General features: G+C 37.3%; 2 protein-coding genes across 4 annotated transcripts in view; one reads left to right on the top strand and one right to left on the bottom strand.

Moving 5' to 3' along the window:
- phka1b (phosphorylase kinase, alpha 1b (muscle)) overlaps positions 1-17,351 on the top strand; it is a 49,956-nt gene extending 32,605 nt beyond the window's left edge. For 2 of the 3 annotated variants that reach the window (XM_073936041.1, XM_009295578.5), the window contains exons 20-32: positions 65-141; positions 2,412-2,557; positions 2,650-2,803; positions 4,502-4,581; positions 4,654-4,732; positions 4,809-4,938; positions 7,341-7,442; positions 9,359-9,474; positions 9,567-9,611; positions 9,684-9,845; positions 12,844-12,897; positions 12,981-13,181; positions 16,344-17,351. In XM_073936041.1, coding sequence (XP_073792142.1) covers positions 65-141; positions 2,412-2,557; positions 2,650-2,803; positions 4,502-4,581; positions 4,654-4,732; positions 4,809-4,938; positions 7,341-7,442; positions 9,359-9,474; positions 9,567-9,611; positions 9,684-9,845; positions 12,844-12,897; positions 12,981-13,181; positions 16,344-16,517 — 1,520 coding nt within the window. In that variant the 3' untranslated portion in view covers positions 16,518-17,351. Of the gene's footprint in view, positions 1-64; positions 142-996; positions 1,060-2,411; positions 2,558-2,649; positions 2,804-4,501; positions 4,582-4,653; positions 4,733-4,808; positions 4,939-7,340; positions 7,443-9,358; positions 9,475-9,566; positions 9,612-9,683; positions 9,846-12,843; positions 12,898-12,980; positions 13,182-16,343 lie in introns of those variants that run through there. The other variant, XM_073936042.1, reaches the window with a different exon arrangement.
- Positions 17,352-19,669: 2,318 nt separating this feature from the next.
- wu:fj42b12 overlaps positions 19,670-26,497 on the bottom strand; it is a 37,304-nt gene continuing 30,476 nt past the window's right edge. Inside the window, 5 exon segments of the mRNA NM_001366697.1 lie at positions 19,670-20,369; positions 20,441-20,557; positions 25,580-25,636; positions 25,755-25,778; positions 25,986-26,118. Coding sequence (NP_001353626.1) covers positions 20,355-20,369; positions 20,441-20,557; positions 25,580-25,636; positions 25,755-25,778; positions 25,986-26,118 — 346 coding nt within the window. The 3' untranslated portion in view covers positions 19,670-20,354.

The raw sequence follows: 26,497 nt of genomic DNA, 5'->3' as shown, positions 1-26,497 counted from the left end.
CCTGCTGTCATTTTTCATGCTATGCAGTGAATATAATTATCATTTTATTTTGACCTCTTCACAGATGTGCATATGTACCTTCCAACTAAACTCTTCCATTCTCCGGCACCAGACCTTAATCTGCTGGTTGACAAAGAGAAGGTAGATAACATGAAATTAGCGGATTTTGCTGTGATTGTTGGAGTAATAATTAGAATAATTGCTTGGCTTTCTTTGCTTTCTATTAAATGTGTGCTTGGTTTTCTTTTATTCAATCAGGATTATATGTATTTATACTGTAACAGTTTTTACTGACTATGCAAAAACCTTTAATCAAGACACCTGGAAATTTAGTGGTTGTTCTGCGATTATTCTGTACTTGTCAAAAGTCACATTAGGATTTTTTATTTTTACTTTTTTTGTTATTTGAGTTCTACTTTTTGATGTGAATTGAAAATAATTAAAAAATATATATATTTTCATAATAATAATAATTACTTATATTTATATATCACTTTGGTCCAGACACTTAAATTGCTTTACCCATTTTGGGGGGGATCTCCTTGTCACAATAACCAGCAATCTAATGCCTACAGATCGCTGGTAAATTCACAGATCTGCTGGTATATGGACTACAAGCTCCAGTCATGCACCACACACTCACACCTGTTCCCCACTGATTGCTAACCCACACAGCTGAAGCTGTTCAGAACTGATTACATGGACTTTAAAAGCAGCACACACACACACACACACACACACACACACACACACACACACACACACACACACACACACACACACACACACACACTCACTCCAGTTGTGGAATCTTGTCTTACAGTTTTGTGACAGTAAGATGCATTTTCCTTTCATTGCTTTGCCGTGTTTTTGACCCTTGCCTTGTTTGTTTGTTTGTTTGTTTATGTTGCTTGCTGCCTGCCTGTACTGACCCATCACCTGTGTTTTTGACCACGACCACGGATTTGCCTTCATACATCTGTTTTCTCCTGATTGTGACCGTTGCTTGCCTGACCATTCTCCATAAACCTGCATTTGGACACCTGTTGACAGCATCACTTCACATTACACTCCTCATCCACCACCAGGCTGCAGCATCCACCTGGATGACTCAGCAGCCATTCTGCACCAGACCACACACCACGCACCAGCTTATTAGTGGAGAACAGACAGAGTGATGAAGCCAGTTATGCTATGGGAATAATTAGGAGGCCATGATGAACAAAGACCAGTGGGCAAATTTGGCCAGGATACCAGAGTTAAACCCCTACTCTTTTCAAAGGGCATGCTGGGATTTTAAGCAAGCACAGAGAGTATCACTGCATCATGTGATTCTTCTGAAATTATTATAATATGCTGATTTTAAATGGTATTTAATTAATAATATTAATTAATAATGGTTCTCATTATTATCAGTGTTGAAAACTTATGTTCTGCTCATATTTTGAGAAAACCCTTATATATTTTATGTATTGAATTTAGCTCGTAAATTATGAATATTATTAATAATTATTAATAACAAGTTATTAATTAATTATGAATATTTGGATTGACTTTATTGTTAATGGTAAAATTACATTACGAGAGAGAGAGAGAGAGAGAGAGAGAGAAAGAGAGAGAGAGAGAGAGAGAGAGAAAGAGAAAGAGTCTGGATGAGGCAAAGAGGACAGGGCCAACAAGGTCCTATGAAGAAAGAGAGAGAGAAGGAGGGGGGGGGGGGGTGTTGCAAATCAACATCAATAACCTAAAACCAATTATCCAAGAAAACTGAACCAACAAAGGGAATCATAAACTAGCATATCTGATAACTAAATCAAACTCGCAAAGTTCTTTTGTCTGTGGCTTACGCTGTTTGAGTTGTTTCTAGATGAGTTTATTTTTAAATAGAACTTTAATCTTGAGTTTATTAATTTTAATATAGGTACATAATAGTTAATGTGACCTAAAATAAAGTGTAACCATGATTTCTGAAGGATCCTGTCACACTGAAGACTGATTTTGAAAGATATATTAAAATAAACTCTCAGAAATAGAGGTACAAGAGCTGTCTGGTGAGCTGTATCTTTTCGAAAGGCACACATTTGTACATAAAGGGTCCATTCATATTGGTACCTCAAAGGTGTATATTAGTACCTAAAATTTTCAAGAGGTACATATTTATAATTTTTAGGTACTAGTATGTATCCTAGAGGTATTAAAGGGCACCCTTTAGTTACAAACTTGTACATTTGTTACGGTACCACCGCTCTCGTACCTTTATTTCTAAGAGTGTAGAATATAATTTAAACAGTTTCCAAAAAATCTAATTTCTAGAGCAAACAAATGGCATAATTGTGTTATGGAACTGTTTAAAAAGGCAGTACAACATCTCACAACACACTGTCATAATGATATTTCTCACCATTTCAAAGGTGCCTGAGACGCAGACTCCTCATTGTCTGAGTCTGCCCAGAGACGTCAATGGCGGGATCGATTACTCAGCTCTCGTGCAGATGCTGAAGCAGAATCTGAACCTGCAAGACCAGGCTGATATCCTCTACATCCTTTTCAAAGACAAGTCAGTATTCGAGTTTATTAAAAGAACTGTACTCTGACTTTAACTAAGTTAAGGACTATTGAATTGAAGTGTTTTGGTGTTTCTGTTATAAGGGGAATAGACTGGGACACCAAGCTACACGGGATAGGTTGGCCTGTAAGACGCATGCTGAGTGATTTGTATGAAAAAGCAGGAAGCCTGAAGCACTGGGGCCTCATCCGGATGATCTGCGGGATGCTGCGCAAGAAAGTGGAAGAGCTGGATGCTGTGAGTCACAGCACTGCTACTCTTATAATGCTAAATCAGTAAAACACTGCAAAAAATTCTGGGTTCCACACAATTCCGTCAAGTTGTCCAAACACAAATCAATTATTCATACATTAATTTTCCTTCTATTTAGTCCCTTATAAAACATGGGTCGCCACAGTGGAATGAACCACCAACTATTCCAGCATATGCTTTACGCAGCGGGTGCCCTTACAGCCGCAACCCAGTACTGGGAAAACAAATCAATTAAGTTAACTTAATGTTTTTACAAAGTCAAGTGAATTGAACATAAAACAATTAAGTTGTCCCACTAAAGACTCAAGAATTGTGTTGATTTAGCTCATTCATATAAGTAGTTTGTAAGCAGCAAAATTATTATTTTTTAATGTAAAATCTTCATCAAATTTACTGTAAATACAGAATTTACAGCAGAATTTACTGTCGTTTCTTCTTTGTTGAGTTCATTAGTGAACACCCAGAATTCCCCCCCCCCCCCCCTGCAAGGCAGGATGGGTTCATGCTTTTATGTTCTTGACACCAAATTCTGACCTGACAATTCGAATGTTGCAGTAGAAATCGAGACTCAGACCAGGCAACGTTTTTCCAAAATTCTATTGTCGAATTTTGGTGAGCCTGTGCAAATTGTCGCCTCAGTTTCCTGTTCTTAGCTGACAAGAGTGGCACCTGGTGTGGTCTTCTGCTGCTGTAGCCCATCCGCCTCAAGGTTCAACATGTTTTGCATTCACAGATGCTCTTCTGCAGACCACGAGTGGTTATTTGAGTTACTGTTGCCTTTCTATCAGTCTGGGCATTCTCCTCTGGCATCAACAAGGCATTTGCACCCACAGAACTGCCACTCACTGTATGTTTTTTCTTTTTCTGACCATTCTCTGTAAACCCTAAAGATGGTTGTGCATGAAAATCCCAGTTTCTGAAATACTCAGACCAGCTTGAGTTGCTGATGTGATTGGCTGATTAGAAATTTGTGTTAATGAGCAGATGGACAGTTGTACCTAATAAAGTGGCCGGTGAGTGTATATAGTATAATATTTACTAATAAGTAGTTTTATAAATGCATTTGCACAAGAAAACTATATTACCCATGATGTTGCACAGAAAACCAATTAATATAAATATAAATGAATGCAAACAGATTACAGGTTACAAAACCGCATTGAGTATTTTAGATTTAGAACTAATTACTACAAAGCCCTATGTCCATCCAACAAAGAGGTAGATTATAAAAAAACGGTAATATTGAAATAAAAGGTTTAAAATCAGGATTGAAGCATGTCTGATACAGTCTCACTAATATTTGATCAAAATGGTATTTTCCTGCTGGCGTCATTGAATTTGGCTGTGGCATATTCCAAACTAATAAGGTAAGTAGAGTTTGCAAGATCAACTGGAGTAGATAGATCCAGCATTAGTTTCAGGATCATCTTTAAAGTTTTTTTTAAAGTTCTCCAGAGTTTTTAACTTGATTTTGTCTTTTGGTAGTTGATTGGATCATTTGAATCATTGTGTTTTGCCATTGGGGGATCTCATATGATTGACAGGTCGTCGCCAGAAAGTAGAAGTGTTTTGCAAATGATTACAGAGGCATATGAATTAAAAGGAAATAAAATGTATAATAAATACTGCAATAATTTTGATTTCCTGCTGATTTTAAATGAAATTCTATTTTTTCATTAACAGGCTTGCTCATACTTATTAATCCATCAGAAACATCTAACAGTCGGCCTTCCTCCTGAACCAAGAGAGAAAACTATTTCAGCGTAAATACACACACATACTGGATGTTCGCATTCACGTTTACATGTGCATACTATAGTGTTTGTGTCCTTCAGGCCGATGCCTCCAGATAAGCTGGCGAGGCTGATCGATGATGCCAGTGAGAACAACCTCACCATCGCCATTCTCACTCAGGTTAGAGCTCAGGCCAGATCCACATCTCAGTCTTATGTGTTTTAATTTCACTGACTCTCCCGTATGCTCCTGGCAGGAGATCATGGTGTTTCTGGGTATGATCATTCGCACCCAGCCTAAGATCTTTAGCGAAATGTTTCGTCTGCGCATTGGTCTGATTCTTCAGGTCATGGTGACTGAACTGGCCCAGTCTCTCCAATGTTCAGGTATCTCTTAGTTCCTGTTTCAATGTACTCTTTTCTCTTACATTACAGTGTGTCTTGTTAAATCTTACTACAGAGCAAAAAATAACGATCATTGATTTTTACATTGATATACTTCCACTAAATTGTCATTCGGTGAAGAAGTGGTTATATAGGTAAAACTTCTTTTCTGGCATATTTCAATCAAGAATCATTTAAAAAACAGGGAGGGTTGAGAAATGGGAGGGATGATGCTCAGAAGTGGGTAGAAAAGCTTAGGTTTGATTTGAGAGTTCTGCAGGTTTTCTTTTTGTTGTTGTTGCTGGTTCTACTATCATATTTTTGATGTCATCTCAAAACTGATTCTTTACTGATGGGAAGACTCTGGTGTAATGCATTCCACTGTAATGCGTTACTTTATTCTAGTTACATTTTTGAGAAACACAGTAATGTTACGAATTACATTTTAAATGTGTTTAGTTTGGGTGACGCAGTGGCGCAGTAGGTAGTGCTGTCACCTCACAGCAAGAAGGTCACTTGTTCGAGCCTCGGCTGGGTCAGTTGACGTTTCTGTGTGGAGTTTGCATGTTCTCCCTGCTTCCGCATGGGTTTCTTCCGGGTGCTCTGGTTTTCCCCACAGTCCATTTTCTTCTCGGCTTAGTCCCTTTATTAATCTGGGGTCACCACAGCGGAATGAACCGCCAACTTATCCAGCATATGCTTTACGCAGCGGATACCCTTCCAGCCGTAACCCATCACTGGGAATCACCCATACACTCTCATTCACACACATGGACACTTTTAGCTTACCCAATTCACCTGTACCACATGTCTTTGGACTTGTGGGGGAAACCGGAGCACGCGGAGGAAACCGACGCGAACGTGGGGAGAACATGCAAACTCCACACAGAAACACCAACTGACCCAGCTGAGGCTCGAACCAGCGACCTTCTTGCTGTGAGGGAACAGCACTACCTACTTTGCCACTGTGTCACGCTGCTGTGATCGACCCATTGTAATGTTTTTCAGAGAATATTCATTTGCTGCAGTTTATTTTGCATTTTAATGGGTATATTTTTAAAAGTAACTTCAAAGTAAAGTAATTAGAAATCTGATTACTTTTTACTTGAAGTAATTAGTAATATAATCAGATTACAAGCAATACGTTTTGTCACAGGTGCAGACTCACGGACGCATCACTGTATTTTGTATGATTCCTTAGACTGGTTATCTCTATATCAAAGGAGAAAATTACATCTGTACTTATTTATCTTAAAGGCTCTTTTAGGCAAATTACCATCCTATATTTTTAATTTATTAACATTTCACACCAACAACCAACACACTAGATCTGGTTCATGTATTCGTCTGATAGTTCCAAGGGTACTATCAGAACTTGGCAAACGTGCTTTTTCCGTTTACTCTCCCAGGGCTTGGAATGACCTGCAAAATCATCTCAATCTTGACACTCTTTCAACTCTGAGTACTTTTAAACATCTTTTATACAACATTTTAAAGGACACCTGCAATTGTTTTTTATGAGCTGATGTTTTTAAGAATGGTGATTTTGTAATTTTGTGGTACTGTTTGTGATTTTTATATGAAACTTTATGTGCTGCCTGCCATCTTGACCAGGTCTCACTGGAAGAAGAGACAGTACTGTCTCAATGTGATCTCCTGGCTAAATAAAGGAATAATAAAATAATAACAAGTAGTATTTCCAGTAGTATTCAGTAATTTGTAATCTATTACTTTTTTAAATTAACCCAACACGGGTAATAGGACTTATTTTTACTTATAGGACTAAAATTTTTCATATACATTTATATGTTTGAATAATATCTAAAAAAAAAATGCAATAAAAATATTCAAATCATAAGATTCATTTGAAGACAGATTAAAGACTCTATTAAATGATCTCATCATCTATTTTTTTAAAACAAGACATTTTACATTTTAAATATATGCAAAATTGTGTATGATCGCACACTAAAATGTACAGATCAGAAGATGTATGTTTAGTTTTTATATAAACATGAATGACAATTCGAGTTTTTTCACCAAAATCTTTTGTTTATTTTCAAAAAATGCATTTGAAACAAAGTAGACACTTCAAGAGAATTAAATATGCTATTTTTGCATTTTTGTAAATGTATTTTGATGCACACACAAAATGGGACATTTTGTCTTTTGACACATGTAGTGCCTTTCAAAAGCTTTTGGTCAGTTTGATTTTTAATGCTGCTGAATAAAACACTATTATTCATAACTAAGGCTGCATTTCTTTCATGAAAAATACATCAAACCAGATTAAATCATCTGGATATCTTTAAATCAATTCATTTTTAATCAATTCACACCCTTAAATAATATATTTTTTGTTACGCTGGTTGAAAGCACAAGACGATCATATCAGTATTTTTTAGGTGAGGAGGCTACAGAGAATTTGATGAACATGAGCCCATTTGAGATGAAGAACCTGCTGCTTAATATTCTCAGTGGCAAAGAGTTTGGAGTTCAAAAAAGCGGTAAGCACTTTTCAGCCCTTATCTAATTGCCATGAAGCATTAAAGAAGAAGATTATAACTGCATACTCTCTTAAAAGGATAGTTCACACAAAACTGAAAATTCTGACTAATTACCAACCCAGGCTCATTCTGAAAACCTACCTCAATATAACTTTCTGTGGATTGTGAAATGCGTCCCTGGAGTTTTTTTTTTCTTTTTTTGCAGTTTTTGTTTTCATGAATCCACTAGAGGTTGCTGTCTTTTCGAGATTTCGAGCCACTGTCGACTGACTGTTTGACTGACAGAATGACTGACTGACCGATCGGCTGACCCAGCCTCCTCCTTCTCTAAATCCAACCAATAGTGTTTTAAAAAGCACAGATTGACCCGCCCGCCACTTCCCTAAACCCAAACACAATTTTATAAAGCAGTCCAGAAAAAGTAAAGCCCTCGACAGACACCCTGTTATTTACTTACTTATTTTATTTTTTGAATTCTGTTTTTGTCTTACCTCCTTTCTGGGACCATTATTCACCAGCCTTGAACCCTGTCATCGTGGTCATTTCCTCTCTGTTTCTCAAGTTCACCAACTTACATGGCGAGCTAATTGGACAATCCGGTAACAGCGGAAAAGCCATCCATACTGTGGTAAGCGGTCAGCTAGCAAGAGCCAAACGAAATGACATGATACCACCCCAAAGTGTTCAATTTAAAAATGAAATGCAGCCATACGTACTTCTGACTACATAATTTGTGATCTCCAGAAACATATATAGGGCTACGTTTTCAGAATGAGCCTATGTTCGAAAACATTCATCAAAAAAATATGACCATGTGTCACCAGTTGTTATGATCACCAGCAGTGTTCCTCATGCAGACTGCTGGAGAACACTCACATTCAACTGTACTACAAATCCCATCATGTACGTCACTCACACACCTGGCCTAGATTCCTCTTGATTGCAAACACACACAGCTGAAGCTGTTCAGGACTAATCAGATGGACCATAAACACAGTACACACACACACACACACACACACACATCATGGCTGAGTCTTGTTTCTGTTATTGTAACACCGTGAAGCATTTTCTTGTGTTGTTTAGCCATGTTTTCACCCTTTGCCTTGTTCTATTATCTCTGTTGTTTTCGCTGCCTGTACTGACCATTCGCATGCTTTGCTGACTATACTTCTGAATTAATCCTGTTATACTGTAAGTGAGGATTACGATGCATGTCCCTTGCCTTCTCTTGCTGTGCTTCACCTTTGGTTTGTTTCTTTGTGTACGTTGTTTGCCACCTGTACCAACCATTCGCCTGTTTACCGACCACACTTTGGATTACTCAGTGTGTACCTGCTTGCTAGACGATTATCTTACTAAAACTGCATTTGGATGCTCTACTCCATTGTCCAGTGTCCTCACATGTTATCAGTAGTTCAATTGTAATTGTTACTAATTTACAAGAATATACGAAAACCCTACAATTTCTTCTCCTCAGCTTTAAGTTCAAGATGTGTGTTCATGGGAACAATTTGCACTGTATGCGTGTTGCACTGAATAAAATAATATTCTTGCGGCTTCATAAAATTGTGATGGAATGTTTTGACAATATATTTGGTTCCTTTTTGGATATTTCAGGACCCCTGCTGTCTATGGAGGATCAGAGAGCTCTTGGGTTTCATCTAAAATATCTTCACTTGTATTCTAAAGATGAATTGTAATTTAAAGAGAATGGGTGATTAATAATCAAATAAAAAATTTGGGGTGAACTAACCCTTTAAGTACAATATGAATGGTCAAATTGTAGGTTAGAATGTTCTTTACAAAGGTTTCTCCTTTGACTTGCACCTCAGAAAAGGTCTTCTCTGCTCCTTGTTTACGTTATCATATTCATCAGTTCAATGTGTGCGCTTGTGTTTATATTTCTTCTTCAGTTCGTTCAGTAGGTAATGCGACCACCTCAGAGGTCAATATCCAAGACAAGAGCAAGTCTAGCTTCACCAAAACCGAAGTGAAAGTATCAAGTAAACAGGCTGATAATATCAAACTGGTGAGACAGTGTTTGGATTCAGGCAGCTTATGACTCAATTTAATTGCAACAGATTAAGTAAAAACAGTGACCTTTTTTCCTGTTTGCTTAAGGCTGTGTCAGTCCACTCGCTGGATATTGGAAAGATTGAATCAGGGGTGAGTGGAAGAGAGGCAAACATACCTTATCTTTTTTCGAACATAGGTGAAATGAATCTGATTGTTTTACAGAGATACAGACTTCCATCTATCGAGTCATTTCAGGGCTCATTAGGAGCCACACTGGTGGGTGACAGCAGACACGGCCAGTGGCTTCGGCGCAGACGTCTGGATGGAGCGCTAAACAGAGTCCCGGTCGGTTTCTATCAGAATGTCTGGAAGATTCTGCAGAAGGTAAAAGTGCATAAACCAGTATCCAGTTTTGAAGTTAAAACAATTTAAATTATTTACTATTTAGTAAATATTTATATTTCTACTCATTTACAAATATTTTATTGACTTCATTCTGCACTTGAAACACTGCTTCAGTGATTATACACTCAAAAATTGCTTTTTTTGCATGACGACTTAATTGTTTTGAGTTCACAACACATAAAATTGTAATTAAGTTAATTATATTGATTTGTCTTGGGACAACATGAAGGAATTGGGTGTAACCCAGCATTATTACAGTGTATGACATTTCAGGAAGTTGTGTATTTTTTCTGTTTACCCTTAATTCACATTTTTGTGTTTTACTTGTAAACCACTTTCATTTGAGAATTCCTCTCTGTTCATTTAATCAGTTGGGTCTGCCCGCTAGAGAGGGGAGTAACATGAAGGGAGCGTAAATTGTAGTAGAGGTGTTGTTATTAGTTTTATTAGTTTTTTCTTAAAATGTTCACTACCTGACAAAAGTCTTGTCATCAATCCCAGTTGTAAGAGCAACAATTAATCTTCTAGTTTGTCATTTGGAAAAATGCTCTTGGAGTTAAATTCAGTATGGGGGAGATATCCTGAGCTTACATTACAAACCACAGAATAGGGCAAATTTTTCAGCAGGATAGCGCTCCTTCTCATACTTCAGCCTCCACATCAAAGTTCCCGAAAGCAAAGACGGTTAAGGTGCTCCAGGATTGGCCAGCCCAATCACAAGACATGAACATTATTGAGCATGCCTGGGGTAAGATGCGGAGGCATTGAAGATAAATCCACAAACTCTTGATGAACTCTGGGAGTCCTGAAAGAACGCTTTCTTTGCCATTCCAGATGACTATTAATAAGTTATTTGAGTCATTGCAGAGATGTATGGATGCAGTCCTCCAAGCTCATGGGAGTCAAACACAATATTAATCATTTTTCCTCTGCAACATGACTTTATACTAGAAATCAAGTTATTATTTGTTGTTTCTAAAACTTGGATAGGCGACCAGACTTTTGTCAGGTATTGTAAAATATTACCCTTTACATTGTTTGTTAATAAATGTCTACACCTATACCTCAACCATAAACCAAACCATCACAGTTATTAACGTATACACCTACCTCAATCCTAAGCCAAACCATCAGCTATTAACATCTACACCTGCTCCAACTCTAAACCCAAACATCACATTTATTAATGTTTACACCTACTCCACTGTGCATGTACAGCCACAAGTTCATATGTGACGCGCTCGCAATTCAACTGTTGCAAATTTGTTCTATTATTTGCAACAACATCTCAATATGACATCTCGCATGGTTCAATGAGATCTTGATAACTTCAAGTTATGCCTCTACTACAAGTGATGCCCCTGTCATTTTACAGCCATCTCTTGCAGTCTGCAGGCAGGTATTATTGGTTTCAATCGCCATTCAAAACAACTACTGTATTCTCTATGCCAGGTCAGTAGGTGGCGATGTCACTTTGTAAAAAAAACATCTTTGCATCACAAAGACATTTTTCTACAGAAAAGTAATTCTCATGCTATTCATTTCAACAACCTGTATATTTAAAAATGTGCAATTTTAGGCCTTAAAATATTGTGTTAACAAATAGTTAAAACATAGACATTTTATCTTTTGTATTACCTTGTACACTTAAAATGAGACACATAGGCCTTTTTCACGGACGGTAGCGCGCACATCCGGTTGAGCGGTAGTTGCGTATCCTTACTTCCGGCCGGAGAAATAGCGTCAGATACAATATATACGATAGATGTCGGTCCACAAGACAATAAACAGCCGCTGTAAATGGTAAATGTTGGCAAAGTTTTCAAAGAGGTAGTGAAGACTATAGCGTATCTGACGCTATTGCTCCGGCCGGAAGTAAGGATACGCAACTACCGCTCAACCGGATGTGCGTAGTAGTGGTGGGCAAAGCGAGGCTTCGTGAAACACTGAAACAGTCGAAGCAAATGTATCGAAGCTTCGAAACGTTTCGAAACCCCACTCTACAGTGACATCTAGTGGTCATTTTTTATGTATTGCACTGAAACAGCTTCAGCAAAGAACAGTTGAACAAACTGAGGGATTAAACCCCACTTTGTATGTTTAATCCTTCAAGTGTCGTAGTACAGTGGTAAAGGTGTTAAGACTTCCATGCGGAGATAGTAGGCTTCGAAGCTAGGCTGTCATAGTTGTTTTGAAATTATTTTATACCAGTTGGTAATGCTTTGCTCTTGTATCGTTTTGTTTCAACATTGGTCTGATATCCGAATAAACATTTTGTGAAAAAATATGTCTTATTTTTGTCTTAAAACAGGGTTGTTGCTAGATCAAAAACGGTGGCCTAAAGTTATCAAGAATTATTTATATTATTCATTAAATTTCCCATTTATTGTATTTTATTAATGTCTACCTAATCCCTAAACCCAACCATACTGTAAAAATATTTATTATTGTTTTACAGTGTTACAAAAATGATGCTAAATTGAGGGCGTAACTGCAGCTGTATCCTATTTAGGCTACACAAAACAGAAAAATGTTTAAAATACATAAAACCATGAATTCAGAGTATTTGTACAAGTCGGGATTCGAAGCCAAAACATCGCGCGGCGATTCTGTCCAGTTTGTATACACACAGTCCTCTAGGCCATATGATACAGAGGCAATTTCTTACCTTGGCAGTTAAATGAGGATTCGCCAGGTCTCGAAACGCTTCTAAGCTGATCGATGCTTTGAATCGCTTTAGTCACGTGACTAAGTGTTTCGAAACACTTTAGTCACGTGACTTGGGTGCTTCGGATCATGCTTCGGTGCAGTGTTTCGAAACACTTGCTCTTCGGGATCTCGACACTGTGTCGAAACATCAGTTTCACGTCAGCCATCCCTAGATGTGCGCGCTACCGTCCGTGAAAAAGGCCTATTGTGTTGTCCGAGTTTGTCAAGCTTATGCTACAAATCTCAATCCTTTTTTTGTATTAACCAGTGCCACGGTCTGTCCATTGAGGGCTTTGTGCTTCCATCTTCAACCACAAGAGAGGTAAACAACTTAAAGAGATAAACATGACTGAGATTAGAGTAATACATTTACAGAACGCTAATATAATGTCACAACATTTTCAGATGACTCCTGGAGAAATAAAGTTTGCTGTGCATGTGGAGTCCGTGCTAAACCGTGTTGCTCAACCCGAGTACCGTCAGCTGCTGGTGGAGGCCATCCTGGTGCTGACCATGTTGGCGGAGGTGGACATCCAGAGCGTGGGTGGTGTCATTCAGGTGGAGAGGATCGTTCAGATGGCCAGTGACCTGTTTTACAATGATCAGGTGAGCTTCCTTGGGATATCCGTTACAGAGGTATGAGATTTACCCTCAATCAATATAAAACTCATTGGCCAAGGGGCATATTAAAGAAAAATCCTGCTGTAACTTTAAAATCTTATTCCATTTGATTGAAACGAGGTCAGCCGTTTAGGAGTAAGCAATAGCTTTCTTCAATATTAGCTTTCTTAAATATTAATACTAAAAAATTTATAATATAAATAGACATTTGACCCCCCCCACCCCCTACTCCCCCTATAACGGTTCATACCACTGTAATGCTTTCAATCGTGCCAATCAATGCTAGGAAAAATACATTCAACAGCCTAAAACCGGCAGTTCTAGAGCAGCGACAGGCATCTCAAGTATTCACAAAACACGTTTCTCGTAAAATAGGTGTTTATATCTGCATGTAGCCTAAAATAAAGAGAAAAATCAGACACATTCAAACAGGCCGGAATAACATAAAGGCTAGGTGGGGCTGAAGCCCTAGGGCCTGCAGAAGGATGGGGCCCTTGATTGGCTGAACAATGTATCTGCACCATGACGTGGGAAACGTCTCTTTGCCTTGTGCCGTTAAAGTGAAGAATTATTTTTGGCTCGCTGCTGTTCAAAAACAGTGATGTTGCTTAACTATAGCTTGGAGTGGCTGTAGCCCAATCTGTATTTCGAGTAGCCCAGTTTTAGACCCCAGTAAGAGTGACCAGATGTCCCGTTTTCCCCAGGACAGCTCCTTATTTTACGGCTCTACCACAAGAATGGTCCGGTTTAAGTTAGGCTAATCAAGTGCCTTGTAGAACAAAAATATGAGATGCAAACATTATTCATTATTAACATGCAGTTCAAGAGTTCACTATTAGCTGATGATTGATTATCAGCTAGGTTGGCCTGCTGTCCCGGCCAAGAGAGAGCCCTGAGCTCAAAAGGTCTTTAAGCCCTGGGCTCCCTCCTGTTTGCAAGGTGATGGGGGAGCTTTGAGCTCAGGTAGAGCTCGATCTCCTCCCTTGATAAGACCTAATGACTAAAATGATTGCTATGAAAAGATATGCTGCAGGATGAGAGATTGACTGTAGTGCTAAATTTAGATTGATCAGTTCACTTGTAGTGTATGTTTTTGGAATGTGGGAGGAAACTATGCAAACTACCAGGCCCGGATTAGAACTCAGGGGCCCCTGGGCACATTATCTTGTAAGGCCCCCTACCTGGCCACACCTCTATAGTTGAATTAAAAAAAAAATAAGAATAATATAATAATTTTTAATTAAAATAAATCTATAATTTGTTTCCCACATATTTAAATAAATGATATATAGTACATATATATTAATAGTCTACAAAGATTTAACTTATTTTTCAAAGCATTGAATAAAAATACTAATAAAACTAGTGAAAATGAATGTTTTTTAGTATACTTGTTCAAGTTCACTGAACAACTTGATTATAAACCTAAAAGTATCCAAAATCACACACACTATATCTCTTCTCCTCCCTGGTCTCTCTCCTCTTTGGGGCCTCTCTCTCTCTCTCTATGCTAGCTTATTCATCTAACGTTACCATAACGTCTTCTTCTATACCCTCATTCTCCTGATCATGGTTCTGTTTGAAGAAGGTGTGTATGGAAAATGCCTCAATAAAGATGCCTCCTCTCCTCTTTCTCTCGCGTTTGCTAAATCCACTTGTCCACTCATTTTTGATCTATGACAAATACTAACGTTACACTACAGTCCGCTCAGTTAAGTGCAGGTTATTTCAAAACTGACGTTTCCACACTTGACCAATTACGGCATTCTGTTTAGTTAAAGAAAGACAATTTAAATATAATAATAGTTATATGTGATAGCGATTTTTTTGCTCTGAGGAAATAAGCTGTCTGAGCAATATAGTTTTTACAGAGAGGGAGGCACCTTTATTAAGGCTAAACATTATTAAATACCCATGAGGCACTTGTGACTTTATATCACATTTGCATTATTTTTTAAAAAGGTTTCCTTCCTGTTAAAAATAAATATTTATTTTTATTTCTCCCCCGTCACAGGGGCCCCAAGTGTGCACGGGCCCCTAGGCCTGTGGCCATAAGGCCCATTGGTTAATCGGGCCCTGCAAACTACACACAGAAACGACATCCGGCCTGTTAAAGGACTATAACCGTGACTTGCTGTGAGGCAACAGTGCTAACCACTGGGCCCCCGTGCCGCCCTATGAAGGGAAAGGTGGAGAAGTAGGGGTGGAAGGGGGGATTCTTCAAATCGAAGATGACTGTAGTGAGAAACCCTGGCTCTTTATAGTGGGTTAGGAATCGCCTGATTGGTGGATCATGCATAGCTAATGCAGAACCAATCATAATCACGTAATCCCCTAGAAATTAGTTTAGAAATAAACTTCACTAAGAGAAGCCGGGATAGGCGGAATCATTTTGTATATGTTAACGGATTCATAACTAATCGCTGTCTTGACTGCGCACTTGCACAATCCTGCCCTCAAATAATGTAACCGAGACTGTGCAACTAAATCAAATAGCCTACACAACAGCTATTGAGAGGTCCGTTGTTGCGGAGTCTATTGCAAGAAAATACATGCTTAAATCTAACTAAACCAGTTAGAAAGCAAACTTTTAAATGAATGAATTTCCCCTTTTATAAAAACAGCATTTATAATCCATAGCAATCAAATATTGGCGCTGGCTTTCATTAGACTATATCTGAGAGAGAAAAAAAAACAGGCTAACCTTCTGTAGTTGATTGACTCAAGACCAAATGGGAAAACAGGGATTTTAAAGATATTTCAGGGATTTCTGCTCAGCTAGTGTTTGAAGTTTTTAAAGATTTATTTAAGATTTATGAAGTTTTTAAGATTTATTTTATTTTAAAGCAATCATTTAGGAAGTATTGCAAATGTGTTTTGTTTTGTTTTGATTGATTTTGTATGCTTGTAGCCTACACCTATTTTAGTAAAAAATAAAACATTTATAATAATCAAATCTAAATCAAATAGTAAAAAAATTAGATAATAATATTAAATAGCAAATTAATAATAATAACAATATTAATAGCGCAAAAGTTACTTTTGTGAGGCGAAAAAATTATTGGGGCCCTTGGGTTTGTTATAGAGCTGAATTTGCCTATAGAGATTAGAAAGAGTCATGAACACTGAATTTTGTTGTCTGTGCAGAAAGAGCTGGGAGCTGAAGAAAATCTCCTTGAGAAGGATCACATGACTGGAATCTGCAGGTTGATCTACGACAGCGCCCCCAGCGGCCGCTTTGGGAGCATGACGTACCTCTCCAAAGCAGTGGCCAGCTATGTTGAAGACTTTCTTCCCAGTGGAGCCTGTGCCCTTCAGTGAGGCTCCAAACTCAAATGTTTCTGTAGATATTTGTGTTAGAAAATATGGAGTGGAAATGACTTTTTTTGTCATTGCAAATAAGGTAAAAAGTGCAGTTTTATTTCACTGCATTTGAAAAATAAGCTAAAGAAGTCCTGCTACAAATGTACCATTGGATGTAGAGTTGCCAAAAGGTTTTAGCATTAGCGAATTAGCCAGAAAGTATCTTTCTTTATTGCTAGTCGTATTCTAATAGTTTTCATTTAAGCTTCATTTGAAAAGTGTTTAGTTTGTCGGTTTGCAGTCAGAATAGGCTTTATCCCAACTGCAATCTTTTTTGAGTGATACTGTGTTTGTAGGTCAATGTAGATGTTAACATCACCCTGGTTCACTCAAAAAACAACTATTTTTTTGCATTATCTAAAAAATAGCAAACGTTTTTGTTCCTAATACCAAATCACACTGTCAGAAGCTGACAAACATGCAAAAGCACCAGTAGGCCATTTCTTAGTAACTGAATTTTGTAACTGCGCTAAGTTCCCTCGTTTGCACTGACATTTGTTTGAAACACCACCCTACAGACACAAGACGTCAACATGACATCAGATTGATGTTGTACTCCAGTGTCATGGAGTAGCATTTTGCTAGGAAATAAAATCGTGTTGACATCAGAACCCCACATCAGGCCAACCTCTATCACCAACCTAAAATCAATCAAATATGAATGTCATTTGTAGTTGTTATTGGACATCAAAACACCGTTGTCCTTAGACGCTGGCTAGTCATTGAATTTTGGTCACTTGACATCATGACCCAAATCTAACCTAATAATAAAGTCTTATTATGTGTGCCCGCTGGGCTGCGTGTTCATGTAATATTTTCCTTAAATTAAGAAAACACACAGGATACACTCTCTGCCATCTTAAACAATAAACCACACAAGCACACAAGAATCAGCTGGCGAAATAACCTCTGACGGAACAACAGAGCCCTGCTAACCCTGACATGACAAAACCTGAACAAGTGTTTGTTGCTGTCTGTCATCATTGTCAATCTATAGAGTGTTTTCACTTTTCAATTTCATCAGTTACCCATGCATGGCCATTTTGGAGATACTCGGATGTCAGCAACAGAAACGATTGCAAGGTATTCTACTATTAAATACACTGTTCTGCTTATTTATGCTGTCTGAAACATGGAAAAATGTGTCAGCTGCTAAATTTAATGTGTAATATTTCAACAAACTGGGTGTAATAAGCTCTATTCTGCTTGAATTTTTGTAACTTTTGGCGCTCTTTAGTACTTGAAATGTCTTTTTCGTCTGATCAATTAGTACAGGCCAAAATATTACATTTAATGATTATATTGAAGAGCATTAATCAGCAAAATGTGCAAGTTTCTTTCTGTTTAGTGGTATGGTTTACATTCTGCTCTCCAACATGGCTGGCTGATGACACTACGAAAAAACTACATAATAGCATGCCTTAAGTGTTTAAATTACTAATCTTCCTCCAGCTTTCAAAAACATTGAAAGATTGAGCTTACAAGCAGCAAGATTTATAAGTGAACTAGATAGTAGGCTATGAGTTTGACATGATGATATGTAATATAATCTCTAAGCCCTCTGTTGCCCCATTTAGCCACAAGAATAAAACAAATCTCAACTTTGTGTTACCACTGAGCTTATTTGGAAAGTTTCCACCTCCAAAAAAAAAAAGACCAAATAACGTGGTTGTGTTAGCATCTTAGAACAACCTATAGCTACGTTTTAAAGTAAAACGCCCTCTAGCTGTAATAAAAATAATGACCATGCTGTGTTTTGTGCGTTCTCACGAAATCATAAAGCACAACTGTTGCAATTCATTGTATGGACTTCTTAGATGGTCTCTTACCAACTATTTTCTCTATTTCCAATTTACATTTACATATTTGGAACACAATGGTCTATTCAAGGTGCACACTTCACCAGTGCAGGTTTTGTGGTTGGTCATTTCAGACGTTTAACCAAAATACCCACTGAAATCAGGAGATAGCACAAGTACAAGATGTATTTTAAAAATAGTTTGGCCTGGAAAATATATGCTGTGTTCCAAAGTCTGAAAAAAGGACTGCTGAACGAACATTATATATTTAAAAAATCTTAAATACATATTCTAAACTTACATGCAAGCAAGGCCCTGTGCAGTTTGGCTCCGCATTTTGTGTTTGATCTTATAACACGGTACTCCCCTTCATGTGACCTCCATTCCTTAGATTCTGGCCTTTTAAAAGTCCCCTCCACTCGCCTGCTCTCTATGGGTGACCGGGCTTTCTCTTCCCTGACTCTGGAACACTCTCCCCTATGACATTAGACACGCTGAGTCTCTTAGATTGTTTAATTCAGTGTTTCTCAACCATGTTAATGGAGGACAACCAGCTCTGCACATTTTCCATGCCTTCTTAACCAAACACATCTGATTCAGATCATCAACTCATTAGCAGAGACTGAAAGACCTGAAATGGATGTGCCAGAGAAGGAGACATGCAAAATATGCAGTGCAGGTGGTCCTCCAGGAACGTAGTTGAGAAACACTGGTTTAAATCATCCTTGAAAACACACTTTACACTTGCCTATTCGTGAGGTGTGCATTCTTGGTTTGTTTTATGTTTCTAGATATCTGACTGTTTTATCTGTTTTGAATGCTTTAATTGTACTGTTACTCTAAACTTTTTATGTCTGTATCTTTTTTTTGTAAAGAACTTTGAGAATTAAGTTTTAAAGGCGCTATATAAAAATAAATTATAATTATTATCATCTATTTAACATACAAAAATTGATGTCTAATAGACATTTTGTCTAAAAGTTGTTTTTAGGTTAACACAAACATCAAACAAAGATCTCCATGATGTACATGTGCTATCAGGGGGAACCAGAAGTGCTGAAACTGCTAGAAATTCACTCATTCCCTACATACCACACTAACATTGAATGAGGGAATAAAAACTTGAGTGAGGGAATTCAAAAACTGAGATGTGTATCCATTTAGTGCTCATCACTTGTTATTGAGGTGCATACTAGACCTGAATGAGTTCATTCAATAATGTCTATAATATACCACCACTGCATAAAGGTATAACGGTTGATTTGTTTTTGCAAATTATGTAATAAACTGTATCACTTCCATACAGAAACATACTGCAGTATTTGACTTTAATCCAAACAGCCATACCTTACCATACCTGAATGAGGCATTACAAGTCATGTAGAAACAAATTGAACTTTTAAGGTGAAATCCAAAATGTCTGAAGGGACGAGACAAATGTACGAAAAAGTGACCTGTACACATTTCTCCAAGACTCAAGAAATCGAGATGCCAGCCGCTGTGGCACAATCAACATTGACAGTGGTTTGATTTCGAAACACTATTCAGGCAATGTGCATACAAAACCGTGGCTTGGTTTTAGACATTATAAACATTGATTCAAGTGTGCACAATTACAACAATCACTTTTCCAAACGGGGGAGGAGGAGGGGCTTGACATCATGACAACGTTTCATTCCACTGCAATTCACTGTACACTGTCATTCCGCTTGCATCAGCCAGTGACATCATCAAAGAGGGCTGCCTAAAAACACTAGATTTCGACACTTAGAAATTAAAGGTAACATGTAAAATGACGGAGGACCGTTTGTCGCTGGATGAAGGGAGATTATGTTACAAACACACAGGTTAAGGAGCAGGGGGGGATGCCACATGAAAATCTTCAATCTCTTCGAGCCATTTGAACCATTTCTCATGTCTGCTTTGCCGTTTTTGGTTTTGGATTGGTTGATGTTTTTCCTCGGGCGTATGTGTCAGTTCATCATGCTCCTCAGTGCTACATGAAGTGCATCTGGAAGAGAGGGATCGTGTTATCGCAGAGTACAGAAGAACAGCCTGTAAATGTAGGTAAATGTAGAGTACCTGAGCTCCAGGGATTGGGGTGAAAGGGTTGGTGGTGCGGAGGATGGGCTGGTTATATATCACAGGCTGGGGCGCCATCAGGGGCACTGACCCCATCTGGCCCACAGGAGGAGGAATCTACAGAGAAGTGGAGGTTCAGCGTGAGATTCAGAGGTCTCTGGTGTTAAGAGGTGCTTGAGTGGACAATACTACATGCAGGTTGTTGAGAATTTGTGATTTCAGTCTCTATCCGGGTCACGGCACCAAGTTTCAGAACTTAAGCCAGGAAACTCATTTCAAGCTAAATTCTTTATTGAGAATGTGTTGATTGTTCTGCAGTCAAACAGAATCTTCAAAGAAGTTTAGAAGAGTCTCTTAGACCCAATCCTAATTGTATTTTTGTCCCCTACCCCTTTTCCTTCCCCTTGGCCCTTGAAACAAATGTTACCCTAAAAAAATAGGACACCACTACAGCACCTGCACACGTCAACATTGTCATCGCAATCTCTTACTACATGTGAGACTGACGACAGTGATTGCTGTAGTTATTCGTTGCATTATGTTTTGGCATTTATCTTCAGGAAATCAATGAAGGCAACAATATCGTGTTATCGTAATGATATTGTGCATTTACACTGTGGCCACATTCATCTATGTAAACACACGAAAACAACATTAACATTACACTAGGCACTGTATAAAGGTAGTTCCTGGTCACCAGACTTTTATAATAGGGTATTCGAGTGTCAACGAGTGTCAGAATGTTGTGGGACTACTGTACAGGAGTTAATATTATGGATTATAGTTAACATTTTTTAAAGCATGGCGATTAAACACGAATGATGTTATGAATGTATTACAATATGTGCTTGTTTGTTGTAAAAATTCATAATAATGACAAAGAAAAATACAAAACTGTGCATCTCCTGACTTCCGTGTGCAGCCATGCAGAGGTTGTAAATGTTGTATTCTGGGAAAATTTGGTATCCCTTGGTTTCGAGTGTGGTCCTGAAAAATATCAGTTTCAAGGGCTATCTAGCTCTTCCCATTAGCCCAACACTATCAAGCTAAAGAGAATTAAGACACCCCTACCCCTTCACGTGAACCCGCAAAATGAGGGGTAGGGGTAAGGGCTAAGAGGTAGAATTGGGATTGGGCCTTAGAGTCTGAGTCTATTTATATATGTTTGAGGGCAGTGTTAAGGTGGAGAGGGTTAAACAAGTCATGCAAATGTGTTAGATAGTTCCAGAACCTGTACAGACACTGAAGTTTCATGTGCCCAAAATGTAATCAATAAAAGAGTTTCTTTAGCCTGACAAAGGCACAATCATTGAGACCCATGAGCTTGCATTCTGTAGGGATCTGCGAATGCTCAGGAAGGTAAAAGGTTTATTGTCTCTCACACCTAGGCAGGAGTTTTGAATGAAATGGCATTAAAAAAACAAATCACAGAACTTTTCAGTTCTATACAGTATATTAGTGTTCATTTGAAACTAGATTTAAGTTTATATTCCCATAAGATGTAAACAGTGTCATAAAGTGGGCCCACACAGTGTAAATTTTGCTGTCGTAGAAGCTAGTATGTTTTTTTTTTCACATTCAGGAGAACAATCATTCATGTGAGAGGAAATTATGAGTCGAGCCAAGGGGTCTACAAGCTCAAAATAATTTTTTAACATCAAAACTTTTCAGGAGCTGTCGGCTTGAAGTTAAAAGATGTTTGAATGAGCCAATCTGTCGATCTATGTGAAGGTGACCAATCAGGAGGTTAAACACTGAAGTGTATTTGTAGTATGATGTATGATGTTTCATGTATGACAGGGTCACCGGAGATAATAGTTTACCACAGACTAGGCTTTAGAATTTTTAAAATTACATATGGTGACCAGGTTACCCATTGCTGAAAAAGAACCTGTAGTAAACTTTTACAGCTTGTATCATTAAACTTTTATGAAAGAGAGAGAAAGAGCATGAGAGTGAAAGACAGAGTGGCTCAAAGCAATGCATTTCTGTCCATGTTTTTGAAGTGGAATTTGATGTGATTGCTTCAGAATTTGCCAGATTGGCTGGAATTGATTGACGCAAACCATATGTGTGGATATATACGAATGTTCGACCATCAGAATTCACACGATGTATGCCCGTCTGTAAAAGCTTTTAGCGTCTATTTTTGACCACTTCCAGTGGTAGTTGAATATGCAATTAACTAGATTGCCTTTACAGTACATTGAAGGCCAGAGGTTGTGTTAAATGAATAACTGTTAGTGACAGAAAAAGGCTGTCCATTTTTAGATTACACATCACAGATTACATTTGATGTTGATCTACTGTAACAACGCTTATTATAAAAAAAGTAAAATTGTTTTTATAATAAACTACATACTTTTTTCCACTTGTTCAAACTACTTATTTAAAATCAGCTGAAACAGCTAAATTCTTTGAGTTTTTTGGAACTTATTGTTTTATGTTCATTCACTTAAATTTGTTACATTAACTTAATCGGTTTTTATTAGGACAACATGAATGATTTGTGTGGAATATTTTTTTTCCAGTGTAGTAAAACATTTAGTTCAGCTTGTGCAAAATGTAAAATGCACAATATACTTTTTTGTTCCTTTTTACTGTTGTATGTGTGAGGCTTTAAAAAAAAAAAAAAAACATCCCTAAAAAAACACACAGGATGTACTTTCTGCTGTTTTGGTTTCCCTGAATTTGTGAAGTGGCCTTTACACAAAGTATTTTTGTTTTACTATCTTATAATATCTTAATATCTTATTTTGAGTTGGCAAAATCATTCCTTGTATATAAATAACTTGATGATGTTTTCCATTCACAGATGTGCTGCAGATTATGGACGTTTAGTCTGCTATTTACACATAAAACTGAACCTCTGGAAATTTTTAAAGACTCTTAGACATTCTGATTTAACCATTTATCGGGTGAAGAATCGTATAATTATTATAACTTCATTAAGGTTAATATAGTTTTTTTAATTCATAAAAGTTTCCCAGAGAAGGGTTGCGGCTGGAAGGGCATCCACTGCGTAAAAACGTGCTGGGTAAATTGGCGGTTCATTCCGCTGTGGCGACCCCAGATTATTAAAGGGACTAAGCCGACAAGAAAATGAATGAATGAATAAGTCATAAAAGTTCCAACATAATCTCACAGCAGTTTGTACCTTTTGATTTAGTGGCTAATTCGTATGACTTCGTACAATCTAATTTGTACAGTTTAGTATGTTTGATTTTCCCCAATGACGGCTGGGTTTAGGGACGGGGTTGGGTGCCACGTCTTCTTTTTAAAATCGTACATTTTCGAATAACTGAACTTGAACAAATTCATAAAAATTAGCCACTAAACTGACAAAATGTAAAATATTTATGTTTTCTTGTTAGATCAAGCTGAAAAGTTCTTGTAATAACCCACAGTAGCACTCCAGGGTTTTTCCAATGAGTACTACAATGAATTCCAACTTAACTAAATAATTCTAACTTAACATTCATTTGTTTTATTATGAAAACAAAGATTTCCCTAAGCTTTGACAACCTGTTGTGAGATGTAATGAGCTTCATCCATTTGGAAAAAAAATTAGGTTTACAATAAACGGCAATACTAGGGCTTTTACTAAAACATGGACCCATTTAGAATTTTCTTTACTGAGCATGTCAGTATTTCTAGAAACTGTCAATCTAAAGCCTAAGGCCTTTCAACTGCAACGCAAATGTAATTAGGTACTTTGTATAAATACCTGAGGATTAATGTTTGTAATATTAGGCTATCAAGGTATATGTGTATTCTGTACAGGTTTTTATTTATTTATTTATTTTATTTATTTATTTAATATTTATTTTTTATTAATATATATATTTTTTTGTAATTTATTTATTTCATTCATTCATTTTCTTGTCGGCTTAGGTTTAATGCAGCGGATGCCCTTCCAGCTGCAACCCTTCTCTGGGAAACATTCACACTCATACACTGCGGACAATTTAGTCTACCCAATTCACCTGTACCACATGTCTTTGGACTTAGTGGGAAAACGGAGCACCCAGAGGAAACCCACGATAAATGCAATTTCAACTTGTTTAGAGGGTAGGGGTGGGAATAATATTTGTTTAAATTTCTCTGTGAAATTAATTTGTAATATCTGTAAAAGTTTAATAAACAAAAAAAAACTTTCATTTCAAAAAAACTTTCATTTATTGTCGATTAGTGGTAAACGATGGGTATACGCTGTCATTATTGTCATCATTCAGGAAAATTAACCAAAATGAACAATCCTAACATGTTTTTTTCATATTGTATTCATAAATGTATTTTGTAATATTGTGCGGTTTACATTAGCCTGTTCAAAAATAATAATAATAAAAATAACAAATCTGCATCATGTAGGATGGAATATGAAAATTGATGCAGTATAAATGTCCTCTTCGTAACTGAAAGCATATAAGCTTATATGCTAATTATATATCCAATATTTTTTTATGAAAACAAAAGCTATGAAAAGTACATTTTTAAGTGAAAAAGAAATAACAATAGAAAAATGCTAATTTACTTATAATCGAATGAACCAAAATGCATCTTGATACTTTTGCATCTTGTGCAAAAGTTTTAAACTGATTTTTGGGGAGGTAAGACTGAGTACTTTGAAAGAAACTATGATATTACTTTATTTTGATGGTTCATTCACTCAAAAAAAATATATGTTTGGTGTTTGTTTAAACTTCTTATTTTAAATGAGTTGAAACAACACAATTTTAAGGTTATTTCGGGACAACTTAATAGCTTTATGTCCAATTCACTTAAATTAAAAAAAAAAAAAAACTATTAGGTTAACTTAATCAATTTGTGTTGGGACAACATGAAGGAATTGTGTGGAACCCTGCATTGTTTACAGCGTTGTACTGACTCCAAATAAAAATGTAAGTTAGCCTATTCTACTTACACTAATTGCCAATGTTGCTATACTCGTGACAACGAACACCTAAAATTCAGCTTCAGGAATAATTTACCATTCAAAATATATTACAATAGAAAGAATTCATTTTAAATTTATATAATATGTGACAATATTATATCATAACAAGACATTTGAAAAAATGAAAAAATACTACTAATAATAACAGCACTGAGCATTATTAAACTGAAAAAAACACTTACCATCCCATACACAGGCACTTGGGGGGTTGTCATCGGAAATGCAACCGGAGCTGGTGCCTGAGAGAAAGCAACATAAAAAAGTCAGTATTAAGCACACAGACATATTTTTAACTGCTTTATTTGAATACTTTAAATTGATTTGATTCAATCATGTTTATGTACAAGCAGGACTTACATAGCCAGTATAAATCATTCCATTCTGTATCATTACAAAACATGCAGAAGAGAGAGAGACAGAGACATTACTAACAATCACACAAAACCAACAGCGTATTTTGTGTCGTATTTAAGTGCACAGGCTAGGTCGCTACGATTTGGAAAACCATACATATTGTATTCAAAAGATGTGAGCAGACTGAAATGTTCTAACAGGCGCATGCCATGAGAAATGAGGCGTTTTTCATACCATCTGCGGCATCGGTATGGGAGCAGGGGCCAGGTGTGTGTGGCTCCAGGGGGCCGTGCCGTTCATGGCTTTAGTCTGCCAGTGGGAGCCTCCAGATGATTTCTTCTCCAAATGAGTCCACTGAACTTCTGGCCTGAAAATAACAGATCCCTTCGTCTGACCTTAACGTCAAATCAACTGTTCATGTTGTCGACAAAGCTTTCAAGGGGACCTATTATGCTCCTTTTTTGCAAATAAGTGTGTCCCTAAAGTGTGTATGTGAAGGTTCAGCTCAAAATACCTCGCATATAATGTTTTATAACTCTTTAAAATGGCCCCTTTTAGGCTTTGATCCTCATTGTGACATTTTGGTGACTGTCGCTTTAAATTCAAATGAGATTGTGCTCTTTTCAAAAGAGGGCGGAGCTACAAACGCCTACGTGACAGCATAGTGGCATATTCAAAAACAACTATAACGTTCTATGCTTATGAGAGTCATTACTAGCGGGAGGTGCTTTTCCCCTCTGATGACA

This window comes from Danio rerio, chromosome 21 (genome assembly GCF_049306965.1).
Source record: "Danio rerio strain Tuebingen ecotype United States chromosome 21, GRCz12tu, whole genome shotgun sequence".
NCBI lineage: Eukaryota > Metazoa > Chordata > Actinopteri > Cypriniformes > Danionidae > Danio > Danio rerio.
This window is presented reverse-complemented; position numbering and strand designations above follow the sequence as displayed.